Source organism: Suillus subaureus (genome assembly GCF_016647635.1).
Source record: "Suillus subaureus strain MN1 chromosome Unknown BJ212scaffold_51, whole genome shotgun sequence".
NCBI classification, from domain to species: domain Eukaryota; kingdom Fungi; phylum Basidiomycota; class Agaricomycetes; order Boletales; family Suillaceae; genus Suillus; species Suillus subaureus.
This window is the reverse complement of record NW_024538607.1, coordinates 105,969-119,505: the sequence shown is the minus strand read 5'-3', so window position 1 is coordinate 119,505 and position 13,537 is coordinate 105,969. Positions and strand designations below refer to the sequence as shown.

The following is a 13,537-nucleotide window of genomic DNA, read 5'->3' as shown; positions in this document are numbered from 1 at the left end:
AGGCCACTCGAGCTCCGAAATGATTACTTGCGGCATCGGTATTTCCGCTGACAGCAAGCTCTGCTGGCGAGCGGGTTATTGTTAATAATCCGCAACTCCATGTCCACACTGTGAAATTCAATAAGTTATTGAATTTCATGAATCACAGTGCCGATATGGAGTTTGGACGATAGGCGGCAAGCCCATGGCTAATCCATTCAGAAGTGCTAATGTTATAGGTACAGTTCGATCTTTGTCGGACTCGAAGAAGCTCATAGTAAATTCGTGGAAGGGGAAGTGTTTTGAGGTGTGGGATGTTCAATCACAGACACTGAATATCAGAATAGGCAAACCATTTCCTGGCCGCCCACAATTGACTGTTTCGACGTATACGCCAGCAAACAAAAATACAACCATATTGGATGCATAGAGTCTGACGACCCCATAACGAACTATGAGTTCGATGCGTCAACACTGGAGACTGTCGGATCTCCCTTTGAAAGTTATTCGCGGTCTAGCGCTATCATTTAACGGCGTTCTCCTTGCCAACGCTTCACGCGACGACACCATCAAGCTTTGGGTATCTGATGCTCGCCTCGTTTCCCGGCCTCGTTGCCTTATCACCCAATTCGCACCAACTAGTCCATACGTCATATGACGAGATCTGTACATGCAACATTCCGCCTGGCGTCCTGACTAGCGTCTGGCCTGCAACGGAAGTACAGTGAAATGTATGCATTTACCTGTATTCACTTCTATTCACTAACATTCTCCCAAAGTGTGCATTACGCTCTTTTTCATCATCTTTCTGATTCACATGAATCCAACACGCATTCTGATGCAACCCGTCGTCCTGTTACCGGGCGCTGTAAACCACCACACCTTTTGTCCCTATGCCGCTAAGATCTCCGCCTACAATAGATCCGCAAGACGCCCCTCTCCTTTGCCCATCTTCGTGGACTCCTTCGCTTCTCTTCTCGTAAGAACGCAATTGAACCGTCCTGTTCGGAACGATCAGCCTTGCAATCACCTAGACGTGCGTCTACGTCTCTTTTCTAGCTCCTTCGCTGTAAAAATAGGTGCGAGGTCTGTACTCTAGTGACAGTAATATCATGCATGGGTACCTCAGTATTAGATGGAGCCGGATGTGTAACGAAAAAGGAACAGGGGACTTTGGTTGTTATTCCATAATTACGGCCCGTAAATTTGTGGTGGAGATGAAGTCCAAGGTTTTAAATTGAATCACCATGGAGGCTCAAGTGCAGTGGCCTTGCCTCGTTTGCATAAGCAAGAACGACGAAGTACTTCAGTTGGTCACAATGACAGGACGTCCTAGTGTAATACATGGCCTGGCAGTCCAACATTTCTGCCCTACGGAGCGCTTGCCGGGAGTTATGGTGGTCTATAACATCACATTTCAGGATACCGGGATGGTGGCAAGAAATCATCTCCATGAGATTCATACAAGAGGTATCGCGGTATACCGTATACATGGTCGAACAGGAGCTGAGACAGAGGCATTAGACTAAAATCAAAAGCACGAGACTCAGAACAGAGGTGATGGTACAAGATACGGGTAAAGAGAACCGGAGACTAGAATATAATCATTCACATTCAGTTTCATAAATTACGCAGTTAAATCCACTCGATAGGTGTTAATTCATCGCACAGCTAATGCAATTTCTGGTGGTCGGAATATCCATCATAGGCAGCCTGGGCGTCCCCTAAGAGGGTCTTCAGAAGTGTGCTCTCACTCCCGTTGAAATTTCCATCGTCCCATTCGGCCGATTGAAAATGCATTTTCTCGCCAGCCTGTAGCCTTGACAGAATAATCGATTTCCACCTCCTCCACACTTTGGTATCATTTGGGAGAAGATCATCAAGTACCTTTGCCGGGTCTGACGGATTCAACGCCAGCAAAACGAAGACTGCCATGGTAGTGCGCGTGCCCAACATATATTTCGTCATCAACGGCCGCTTGAGGACCACATCCAGTAGCAACCTCCTCTGGATCTCTGCCTTATCCAACGAGGACAACCACGAGTTGTATGCCCAGGAGACTGCGAGCGAGGCTACGAACATGATCTGCCCGAAGAGCCCGGCCTGGGGTATGAGCAACAGCTGTGCGATGAATTGCGTCGTGAGGATCAACGAGCATATGCCGATGTTTCTGTATTCTGGTTCACTACCGAAGTTCAGAGAGAATCTCCCACGGGTAATGGAATTGACAGCGCCCTCTTCGCCATGTAGGACGATGACATTGTTATCCGTGAGGAGCAATCCATCACCTCGTGGCGCTCCCGGGGCTGGGACGGGATGAGAGAAAGTGAATTGTCCGGATCCGATGACAAGACATGATATTCCGCTTGCAACTATTCCGAGCAGGATCATACTGAAGGAGTACCAGTCTCCGAAGAGAGCGCACGCGATGCAGGTGCCGAAGGATACTGACATAGGGATGAAAGCGAAAGCGCTGGTGTACTTCGTGAGTTGCTTTGGTGTCATTGTTGCATCAGGGACGTAGTGGAGGTCAACGATCGTGACTCCAACCGGTTGGGTTTTTCTCCCTGGCACATCTATGCCCTGCTTGATCTGGCATTCTTTTACCATCAAAGAAGCGAGGTGACCAGTTTCGGGGATATTCGACCCAGACTCTACACCCTTGAACTTTGGGCCCTTCCAACCATCCAGCTCGAACAGCGTGGCAGGGTCGGTGTTGACGCCCGGGAATAAACCGTCCCAGAAACGCGAGTTGGCCAGTTGGCCATACCTCTTGGCGATAAGGTATGATCCTGGTGAATTGTACCATCCCAACCATTTTCTCCCTTGATACACATGTACGGTTGCCATCGCAGAAACAGCTTCGTCACCACCGAAAAAACCTGCTACTCCAGAGGCATCGAGAGTGAACTTGGAATTTGAAAGAGGTATACCACGCATTGTTGGCTGGACGAGACTTCTGGATAAGTGCATGTCAGTATGAGATGATGTTATGGTTTGCTGACGGTCACAATCGAGTAGTTATATGAACACGCACAAGACACACGTTCAATGAGGGTTGTAACTTGGAACAGCCTTGTGAGCGACGGGCGCCTGATCCTGGGATTTAAAAGTGTTAGACGGTAACTTACGGTCTATCAGCTGTACACCTTGTCAAATACGCCAGAGTACTTCGAAAGATTCTTATAGTAAGATCAACGTCAAAGACCAATATATATACCTAGCGGCCTACAGGTAGAAGCTATACTAAGTGGCAGGGTGTTATTGAGATGCATTCTCTATCCAGGGTGATGTTGCTGCACCCGAGGAGCATGTTCATTCTTACTAGGCACTTCCTAGGACAAGGCTGTGAAGGGATTATGAACCGTTGCCGATTGATCAAGCCATCTCAGATTCGAGCATACAGCAAAGCGAATTGAGTTTTACTGAATGTTCGAATGCGCATCACAGCGCTAGTACTTGCTGTTGCCATTCGCATGCATGAAAAAACCCAGTTGGCCGTCAAAAAGTTTGTGGGTCTTTGAGCTTTATTTCCTTAACGAGTTGTCGGTTGTGTTTGTCATGACATCGTGTAAATGTTCTTCTGCATAAACCTCATCTTTCAGCTGCCCACCTGCATATTACACTCAACCCGCAACATTACCGAGCCAGCCCTATCCAACAATCGCGGTCTTGTTCTCCCCTCACTGCATGGACAAAGACTCGGATATGTGAGCATCGTTGTTTTGAATCTTTGCGTCCTGTGATTTCAATTGTCATCAAGGTATTTTTGCTCAAAGGTCCTTGCATGGCCTCCACAGCAAGAATGACCTGTGTATCTATCAGGTGATGTTGAAATCCATGCAGTTACTGCCTGAGTGTCCATCACTGCCACTACATTTGTCAATGACCGCAAGGCGCAAGCGCAAAGCTATCGATGAAGCTGAGCTGCCGGAGAAGGTAGTCTGGCAAGCAAGAAACTAGTCTCCATGGATGATGTAGCCAATGAGGACGATGACGCTGACGATGACTTGTACAGAGGTACGGAAGACACAATGCATCATGATGGACATTAACACTTGAAGATTGATCAACAGACGGATGCCAAACCTTCCAGTGAGCACATTTCAAACATCGTCAAAAAAGGCTTATCGCCTTATGATTCCTTTTAGACTCTTAAGTTTTGGTGATATTTTTACGCTCGATCATCCATCGTCACTTCGATGTTCGAAGTTCTCGGCATTGTGATTCATTCTCACTACACTACATTTTAAGTAGTCTGAATTCCTGCCAACTTAATGTAGTGGGTATTCAGCTTTCGAACTCGTCCTCACTGACTCTGTTCTTCACTCCCCAGATCTGTTTTATGCTGGACGTACTGTGTTCATCATAACCTTGTGTACAGCTCCAAACGAGGTGCCATTCAGTATTCAATGCGTGGAATTACACTATCACCTACAATAAATACATCTTCTGTGATTGGCTTCATGAGTTCGAGGATGTGGCAGAAGTATACATTAGGTCCTGACGCATGCACCATGGTGCTTGGTAGGTCTACGTCCCTTCAGCATAAGTCACATGCACAATTCAGGTAAAACCCCATGTCACTGAGACGCATTCTCTATCTAGGGTGGTGGCTGCTGCACCCAAGAAGCATGTTCATTCTTAGGCGCTTCCTAGTACAAGGATGATAAAATGTTGCTGATTAGTCAATCTATCTCAGATTCCCGAGCGGATTGAGTTTCAAATGTTCGAATGTGCGTCACTGCGCACTGCGCCTGCAAACGCTAGTACTCTTGCCATTCGCCATGGCAGAACCTGGCAGTTGGCAATATCACATACCGCGCGAGGTGAGTGTATTACCCGACTCCATTATGATCCACCTGTGCACTGCTAAGTACTTACTGTATCCGCTTTGACATGAGTACACGTGGAGGAGTCAGCTTCTTCACTTGACTAGGACCGGAAAGGAGGCCGGAGGCAACAAAATGAACGAAAACGAGGACGAAGAGAAAGCACCTACAGCCACGAGTAAGTTCATGCATGCAGGCTCAAACAAAAAGATGATCCAGCGATTAACACAGCCAAACTGTTGCAATGGGACGAACACAGTAAGAGAATGCAAGAACGACCATGAAAAACACTCACACTCTTATCCAGTTCCAACATACAACGGAAAGCAACCGTCCTGTCTCGAAAATTACTGGAAACTGCCAAAGGTCGACGACGAAATCGAAAACGGAACGCCAGTCCTCGTATTCTTCACAACGAGCACCTATGAGTATAAAGACAAGGCGCACAACAAGCAGCTGCGCAAAAGCGCGTCGATGGATGCTAGGGCCATTGTACTCTTGGAAAATTCGCCTGACAGCTACCAGCATGGCGTGGAATTGCCCGTCACCAAGTACACCAACAAGGATCTCGGAATCATGGCAATGAAAGAGGAAAAGGTGGCAGGAACGAGCAGTAAAATGATCTGAGATGGTGGGTGAAGAGATGAAGTTCCGCATAACGTTGAGCGATCGTATCACGCAAGATGTCTCTCCTCTTTACTTAGAAGGAAATATGGGAGGTATAGGTGCCCTAGCCAGACCACACTGACACAGCGTGAAACGAGAGCAGAGCGCCGAGCTCAAATTGAAAAGATCACCTGATATTGTACAAGGTACAGTCATGTTGCCTTAGCAAAAGGGATTCGCGATACCGATTCATGACCTCATCAAGATCCTCGCCAACCGGCAAATTGGCATACCTGATTTTGAGCGCGGTGGTAAGGTTTTTAAGCGTGGTGCCATGACTTGGATGCCCGGGTGGATGTAATGTCAGTGCCTCGCGACGGAGGCTGACAGCTCGTGTGATGTCATCAATGTCACCGCGTTTGTAGAAACGAGTGATGAGGGCATTGCCTAGGTTGTCCAATGAGACACCACGAGATGTGTGCCCGACAGGGCACAGGTGCAGCAGTTTTTCGTGCAGAGAGATGATATCATCGAGGTCATTGGGCTTGCCTTGGTGACCGAAGCGGGACTCGAGTGATGACACCAAGTCGTTCAGATAGCTAGCACGGCCAGCATGTCCCTCGGGGCACAGAGACACAACTTCACGACCAAGTTGTATGCTCGTGTCAAGATCATCGATGCTGCCGCGTTGGTTGAAGCGTGCTTTAACTGCTTGTGCAAGATTGTTGAAGGCACTGCAACGAAGTGGATGGCCCAGAGGACCGAGCTCGAGGACGACTCTTCGAAGGTGGATGCCTTCATCGGATGCGTCTATTGGAAGATCATTGCATTCACTGATCACATAATCGACATCATTTGGTCCTGCTGCGATGCTACGAAGGTAGGTGCCTTCTGGACAGAGAGGTAGTAACTCATGATAGAGTTGGGCGGCTTCGCAGATGTCGGCAGCAGTACCTTTCTTCCTGTGGCGCCAAGTCAGCGCTGAAGTGAGATTATATAGAGATATGGGATAATCCGGATGGCGCTGAGGACGCAATGCAAGGGCGTCACGGAAGAGAGAAATGGTGGCAGCAATGTCTTGAAGATGGTTGTCGATATATCCTTGAAGGCGGGCCCACGCGAGGTTGGTGAGAGCCATTGCGTGATCTGGGTGGCTGACCGGACACTGGTCCAGGACCAACTGAAAATGCTCTACAGCATAGTTCAGGTGAGCGACTGTTTTTCTCGTTACATATTTGGCATATCGTGCGTGGCCCGCATCTGTGTCTCGAGCTATTTCGCAGTCTACGAGGCACTATAGTTGGTGTTCTGTCAGCAAAAACTAGCAAGACAGAGGCCAGCGGCACTCACATCAGACAGTGCGCCGTTGTGATTGTCGCAAGCATGTACAACGGCAACCTTCAGTATAAGGGAAGGGTGGACACCACGCACAGGTGGGAAGGATAGAACTATGAGATATCGGTATATGGCATGAATGAGGAGCAATTCACTGTGTCACATACCAAATGGCTCATCTCCATGATCGAGTAGCTCATCCCACCACATTTGAAGTTTCCCAAGGACTTCTCCACTGCCTAGCATTCGATCAGCCTCATATGACGCCCTGATCTCCACTGAGAATGCACGTGATGCCTTCGATGATCTATAAACCGAAGATCAGTTCTCGAATCGCGCCGGAAGTTACAAAGAATTTTACAGGGTCACAGTATCGCCCCATACTACTGATTCTTCAGATGATAGGGCTTGGACGGACGACCTCCATTGTCTCTTCGAGTCGATATTGATGGATATGTAAACGCCTGCAGGTATGCGCTGAGAAGGGACTTGAAGATTCTTTCCGCCGATGACTGTAAATAGAGTGCGAAGATAACAAAACAAATGCAAAGGTAGTATAGAGTGACCTACTTTCAAGTTTAATAATATGTCGTTCTTCTAGGCTACTACGCGTGATTGTGGGACGAAACAAACGACGAACGACGCGCAGCATCGGAAATTGAGAGGGATTCAAAGTGAATGGGATCGTGGATGCAGTTCAGCTGAGGGGGAGAGGAGAAGAGGTTGTCGAGGGTTGTTCGGCATAATAGACGCCGTACGGTATGATTGCATCTAGCGCTGTCAGTGGGAATCGAGGTCACTGGCAACCAGGATCAGCGGAAGAATCTGTGTCAAAAAAGTAGACAATGTCATGATCAGCCTTCAGCGAAAGTTACCCGCCAAGGTTGAAGGAGACATATAAGACTCAGAATGTCTTGTCTTGATTAATATGCTGCTCCTGGACTTGTTTCTCGTCGATTTCTCATACGCATAAGTCGTCGGGATTCAGGAACTATGCATTATCGACACTTGATGTTTTGTGACATATCGTGACAAGGGTGTGACTGAGCTTCGACGAGCTAATACTCCGGGTTGTGTCAGTCATTTAACAAGTTGTTGCTACCAATTGAACTTGCTTGGCATTTGTACTTATGTTTCACACCCGCAACATTACCGAACCAGCCCTGTCCAATAATCATGAATTCATGATCTTATCTTTCTCTCACTGTGTGGATAAAGATATGCAAGCATCGTTGTTTTGAATCTCTGCATACTGTGATTCTAATTATCATCAGGATATTTTTACTCAAAAGTCCTTGCACGGCTTCCACAGCAAGAATGGCCTGTGTATCTATCAGGCGATGTTGAAATCCATGCAGTTACTGCCTAATGCGTCCATCACTGCCGCTACATTCGTCAACGACCCCAAGGCAAGTGCAAAGCTATCGATGGAGCTGGGCCGCTGGAGAAGGTGGTCCAAACAAGAAACTAGTCTCCATGGATGCAGCTAATGAGGGCGATGATGATGACGATAACTTGTACGGAAGTACGGAAGACGCGATGGATCATGATTCATGGACATTGAAGCCTGAAGATTGACCAATAGACGGATGTCAGACCTTCCAGTGAGTACATGGTGACAATATGATTTCTATGCTTGATTTTTCTTTTCCATCTATATGTACCCCATCACCACTAATACTTCGATGTTCGAAGTTATCGGCTTTATGATTCATTCTCACTACACTACACTTTGAATAGTCTGGATTCCTGCTAGCTCCATGTAGTGGGTATTCAGCTTTCGAACTTGTTCTCATTGACTCTGCTCTTCACTCCCCAGATCTGTTTTATGTTGAATGTAGTGTGTTCAACATAACCTAAATAAATATGCATAATGCACTATGATTTGTGTACAGCTCCAAATGAGGTGCTATTCATTATTCAACGCGTGGAATTCCACAATCTATCATCACATCTTCTGTGATTGGCTTCACGAGTTCGCGGATGGGGCAGAACATGCACCATGGTGCTTAGTACGTCTTCCTTTCAGCATAAGTCACATGCACAATTCAGGTGAAACCTTCGTCACATCGTGTGATGTTACTAGACGCTGAGATAAGGGTTGCATTCCTCAAAATAATGGGTGTGATCTCGCGTTGTCTCTTGGCCATCATGTGGCCGTGGATGATCAAATGGAACTCACATCCAATAGCCTTCTGCGTCAGTTTATGATTGTCCGAGGACGATGGTCATAAGTTTGGCGACCAGCAAAATACCCATTATGAAACTTCCTCGGCCTTCACTGGAGCAGGCAATGTCGAATATTGTAGCCAATACCATCAGCTCAGTGTTGCAGAGTCTACATGCACGAAATCGTTGTATTTGCTAGTTAGTTTGATCAATCACTGCAATCAATGACAATTGTTCAAGTTGTACTTCATCGGCGGTGAAAAAATCTTCGTCTATTCGGTGCACCTAAAAGTGTCATGGCTTTGTTAGATAGGGCCCCCGCATGGTCTATCACACGCACGATTATTGTTATGTCGAAGTCGATACACCGCCCGGACGAGTTAAATAACCACGTACAGCAGCGGAATTGGGGACTGGCGCCGTTACGATATACTTATAGCTCAACTTACCCGTGGCCGTGGCCCGTAGCAGCGCCTGGGTATGTCCCGGGTCCCGGGTCGACCCATGTCAGGCCCTACCAGTGTATTGACCTCGCGGGAACGCGGCAGACGGTAAGGCATTAGCCAGGATTCCACTGCAAGGGCGGAGGGACACGATGGATTCGAACGACCTCGGTACATATCGTACAATGCTATAGGGTAGGTGTGCAAATTGAATGCCAGCTAGTGGGACGAGAAATTTCAGTGAGAAGAAGCCTTCAATGAAGAAAAAATGTGACCTATAATATTGGTCACAGCACGGCACGTGTAACACCCAAGGGATTTCAAAATGAAATAGAACTTACCGTAACCTTATACACGTTCAATCGCACATCAACGTTTCATCTCACTGTGCCCCTACTGGTACACGCATGGATCCCGGATACCTCGCAGAAATATCATTTTTATATGCCGTAGTCCATGAAACCCGCCCAAAAATATGCCGCTCAGTTCACGAAGGACGCTCAAAAGAGCTCCCACTGTGTGATAGGCCAGAGCGACGAACGTGTTTCCCATTCAATCCCATTCTAGGTTTGACACTCGCCACCAACCCGACTGCAGCTGTGCACACTGCTCCCTATTAATAATTCGTACCACTACAGTTCGATGGCCCAGTATCTAATCATTTCCCCGAGAAATCATGAGGACGAGAAGTCTGATTTTTACCTTGGGACTATGCTGCATTACGAGCCTCGCGTCCCCTACTCAGATTGTACTGGGCTCATCACTGGTTGAACTTCGTACGTGCTTTGTGGTCATTTCAATCACACTTTTGGTCACTCAAATGATTGAAAGAACCTGTCCCCAGGAAGCTTCACGGTCGGTTTCTGCACATCACAGACATCCACCCCGATCCGTTTTATGAACCTGGTGCATCCCGAGCCTCTGCATGCCATCGATCCAATCTCAAGGACAAACGTCCGGCAGGTTACTACGGAGCACCATATGGGTGTGTTGATTATCTTTGTTTCTGATCCGTTGGCTAACGTTCACTTCTGTCCAGCTCGTGCGACTCACCATTCCGCCTCACGAATTTCACGCTTGACTTTTTGGATGAACACTGGACCTCTGAAATCGATTTTGTAATTTGTAAGTGCCTAACTTGGTCCATCTGTGTTATTTGATTCTCACTCATTTGCCGCTTATAGGGACTGGTGATAATGCAAGGTATGATATTGGTCGGGCCTCTTGAGATGCAATTTGATCAAGAGCATCTAGACACGATAACGATCACGACATACCACGACCACTCGACGAAATTTATGACTTGAATCGCGCTGTAGCTAAGAAGATGGAGCATGTATTTTTAAGGAAAGGCATCCCAGTCGTGCCAAGTTTAGGTATGTCCTATGCGCCTCTTCGCAGAGACTTCCTGAACAGTGCATCTTCTATTAGGAAACAATGACATATGGCGTAAGCGCTTCTGACATTCCTGAGCACGCGACGAGTATGTTGACTGTCGCCTTATATAGCTCATGTGAGAACAGCGTATCACATGGGCTCTTTCTGCTAACCCCATTTACCTTTCTATCAGAATAGATTATCTGCAGGTATGATTGTTGCTTTCCTTCTGCCCAGCGTTAATCCGTAGCAAACAGGACCTAATAAGATATTCGAGGAGTTCTCTTCGTATGTCTATCGCAGATTTTAGTCACTTCCAAGATCTTATAAAACAATCAGAATATGGAGTGCATTTATACCCCCAACATCATCAGCATCATTCCACCAAGGAGCATACTTCTCAACAGAGGTCATACCTGATGCAGTGGCTGCTATTAGCATTAATACCTTGTACTTTTATCATAAGAATCACGGCAAGTGACACGTAATTCTCTGGTTAGCCTGTTCATTGATGTACACTATCAGGTGTAGGAGGATGTCGTTATGCCGATCCAAAGGACCCTGGAAACATCCACCTTGATTGGCTTGAAGAACAGCTGGAAGCATTTCGATCTCGACAGATGCAGGTGAGAATTCTCGAATATCTTTCAAAAATTCTTTTTGATGTCGTCGGGTAGGTGTGGATTACAGGTACGCTATAGATCGCTTCCTTGAACACTAACAACTTTTCATATCTTCGTCAATACAGGACATGTACCTCCATCTGAAAAGATGTACTTTCCCGAATGCGTGAGTACTCTACGTGGATGTGGCATTAATCATCTCAACCTTGCTAGTACTACCGTTTCGCAGAGTTGAACCTACGATTCCAAGACACGATTTTGGGTAATTTGTATGGGGTGAGATTTGATATTCATTCCAGGTGGCCGAAGTTAATTCTACTGTTTCAGCACTTAAACGTTGACCACGTATGCGCGGTTACTTCAAAGCCACCCTTAGTTTACTAACTCAATGCAGTTCTCTTTCCTGGACGCTGATGAAATCGACATGTCTATGAAGACTTCGTCAAGCAGAACACTCTTTCAGACGCTCATCTCTGAGTTTTCGGAGATACCGGAACCCCTTGAGGACACTCACTACGACAACTATGCAGTGGTGAACACTAACGCTGCCGTTGTACCAAATCCTTACATTCCATCCTTCCGAATTTTTACGTATAACACCACTGGACTGTCAGGATTCGTGAAGGATATCGGCTCTGGTCCATATCTTCAAACGATGAAGGCCACTCAGCGGCGACGTGCCTCGAACCATGGGCAAGTTCGCACATCCAAGAAACCGAAGTGTGAACGCAAGAAGTCCCGTAACACGTGGAGGTGCCACTTTGACAAACCCTGGCACTCTGATAGCGAGTCGCCATCAAGACACAACTCGTTGTGGTCGCCTCTAGGGTTCGCACAGGTGCGATCGTACCCCATGAATAGTTCCCTGAAATAACACATGTTATTTACAGTTTTACATGCCAAGGTTGGCAGAGTTCGATCAGACCCATGATCCAGAGTTCGAACTCGAGTACATGACCTTCCCTCTTTCAAAATTGCATCCCGACGAGGAAGCACATAATATCACGAATCATCAATATGTTATTCCTCTTCAGCTTCTGCCAGAAGAACTTCGCCAACCTGGTGCTGTGGAGTCAGAGTACACGCCTTATGAGTTGAATGACTTGACCATCCCATCGTGGTTGGATTTTGCCACGAGGCTTACGAAGAACAAGGAACTTCGATCAAGGTTCAAGAAGTTCATGTATATGGGTGGGGTGGAGGAATGATTGTTAGGGGTATCTGTTTCGGAAACAGACAAGAGATTCGGGCTATGTATTATAGATGTGCTGGCTGTAGAGTGCGTTATAATTTTGTTATATGTGTGTTATACTACGCCTACATAGAGTACCTTGTTTATAGCGGTCCAGCTGTATTCTTGAACCGGAATATTCAACTAACACTGCATCAGCTGAGAGTTCGTCCATTGGCAGTGTTGGATCTTCATCTTGAATACATTTCATATTGGTGCATGCACGTACAGCTTGTGGATGCAGTATGGTTTTCCAGGCGGTGGTGATAGGTGGCGGCGATCAAGAGCGGTGAGTCCTCGCTCAATTTAACTTGCCTCACAGCGCTCTCTTATCGATGAACTCAATTGAGTGCATGATCGTCGTTGAACGATTTAGTAAGCCATTCACAACTTTTTGACTGCAGTCTGGTGCTGGTTCTGTGAAGATTAAACTTGCGGTCTACGAAGATCCACTTGAGCACCCAGAATGGAAAGACACGCACATAACGTCCGCCATTCCTCGAATTCTAGATCGTTACTTTGTTGCCTCCAGGTTACACTTTCACTCAATCCTATGGATATGGAACACCCCATAGCCCTGGATCAGCGCTTGGCTGTATTCAGTTGTTCTTTTGGTCTGCACGCGGTACAATATAAAACGCCTCAGGGTAGACATTATATTCTACAATTTAAGATCGGTTCTTCGTTCTTGTCCTAAAATCTACGGGACTTACTCTGAGCATCGCTATTTCTTCTCAAAGCATACGCATACCAGTAAGTTTTCTCAGACCGAGAGATGGAAACATCATACGACGTGACCATTAACAGGTCCACGCATCACCTTTCTTGAGCACACTCAGAGATGGGAGGTCTGTTCAGTCGGAGTCGGCCAGAAGCGCCCAGTCCATCCCTCGCCGATATAAAAGCGCGCCAGGACGCAGAGGCAGCTGCTGCACAAGCCCG

At 46.9% G+C, this 13,537-nt stretch overlaps 5 protein-coding genes across 5 annotated transcripts; 3 read left to right on the top strand and 2 right to left on the bottom strand.

Moving 5' to 3' along the window:
* Positions 1-1,650: 1,650 nt before the first annotated feature.
* BJ212DRAFT_1283303 (uncharacterized protein) lies at positions 1,651-2,919 on the bottom strand (the record flags this gene model as incomplete). Its single annotated transcript, XM_041331751.1, has 1 exon — positions 1,651-2,919. One exon carries the CDS (start codon positions 2,917-2,919, stop codon positions 1,651-1,653), a length of 1,269 nt encoding a protein of 422 aa, XP_041187382.1.
* A 593-nt stretch (positions 2,920-3,512) lies between these two features.
* BJ212DRAFT_850725 (uncharacterized protein) lies at positions 3,513-4,044 on the top strand. The gene is made up of 3 exons (XM_041344202.1): positions 3,513-3,689; positions 3,743-3,918; positions 3,998-4,044. Exons 1-2 carry the CDS (start codon positions 3,555-3,557, stop codon positions 3,806-3,808), a joined length of 201 nt encoding a protein of 66 aa, XP_041187381.1. The 5' UTR covers positions 3,513-3,554; the 3' UTR covers positions 3,809-3,918; positions 3,998-4,044.
* A 902-nt stretch (positions 4,045-4,946) lies between these two features.
* On the top strand, positions 4,947-5,438 carry BJ212DRAFT_1486241 (uncharacterized protein; the record flags this gene model as incomplete). The annotated part of the gene is made up of 3 exons (XM_041341102.1): positions 4,947-4,989; positions 5,043-5,069; positions 5,119-5,438. 3 exons carry the CDS (start codon positions 4,947-4,949, stop codon positions 5,436-5,438), a joined length of 390 nt encoding a protein of 129 aa, XP_041187380.1.
* A 70-nt stretch (positions 5,439-5,508) lies between these two features.
* BJ212DRAFT_1468849 (uncharacterized protein) lies at positions 5,509-7,802 on the bottom strand. Its single transcript, XM_041338999.1, has 5 exons — positions 7,323-7,802; positions 7,114-7,264; positions 6,920-7,059; positions 6,768-6,865; positions 5,509-6,711 (listed from the first exon to the last, which is right to left on the bottom strand). The coding sequence occupies exons 1-5, from the start codon at positions 7,402-7,404 to the stop codon at positions 5,605-5,607; spliced, it is 1,578 nt and encodes a 525-aa protein (XP_041187379.1). The 5' UTR covers positions 7,405-7,802; the 3' UTR covers positions 5,509-5,604.
* Positions 7,803-10,040: 2,238 nt separating this feature from the next.
* BJ212DRAFT_1486239 (uncharacterized protein) lies at positions 10,041-12,572 on the top strand (the record flags this gene model as incomplete). The annotated part of the gene is made up of 12 exons (XM_041341101.1): positions 10,041-10,140; positions 10,196-10,349; positions 10,404-10,489; positions 10,549-10,567; positions 10,619-10,740; positions 11,267-11,367; positions 11,419-11,431; positions 11,490-11,530; positions 11,578-11,640; positions 11,692-11,709; positions 11,759-12,202; positions 12,255-12,572. The coding sequence occupies 12 exons, from the start codon at positions 10,041-10,043 to the stop codon at positions 12,570-12,572; spliced, it is 1,479 nt and encodes a 492-aa protein (XP_041187378.1).
* Between the last annotated feature and the right edge of the window lie 965 nt (positions 12,573-13,537).

Excerpts from the sequence above, each read along its gene's own strand:
- BJ212DRAFT_1468849 (XM_041338999.1), bottom strand. The coding sequence starts at position 7,404 with ATGCTGCGCGTCGTTCGTCGTTTGTTTCGTCCCACAATCACGCGTAGT. Across the intron at positions 7,265-7,322 it reads ACATATTATTAAACTTGAAA|TCATCGGCGGAAAGAATCTT; the intron begins GTAGGTCACTCT and ends CTCTATTTACAG. Across the intron at positions 7,060-7,113 it reads TGGGGCGATACTGTGACCCT|ATCATCGAAGGCATCACGTG; the intron begins GTAAAATTCTTT and ends TTCGGTTTATAG.
- BJ212DRAFT_850725 (XM_041344202.1), top strand. The coding sequence starts at position 3,555 with ATGTTCTTCTGCATAAACCTCATCTTTCAGCTGCCCACCTGCATATTA. Across the intron at positions 3,690-3,742 it reads ATGGACAAAGACTCGGATAT|GTATTTTTGCTCAAAGGTCC; the intron begins GTGAGCATCGTT and ends ATTGTCATCAAG.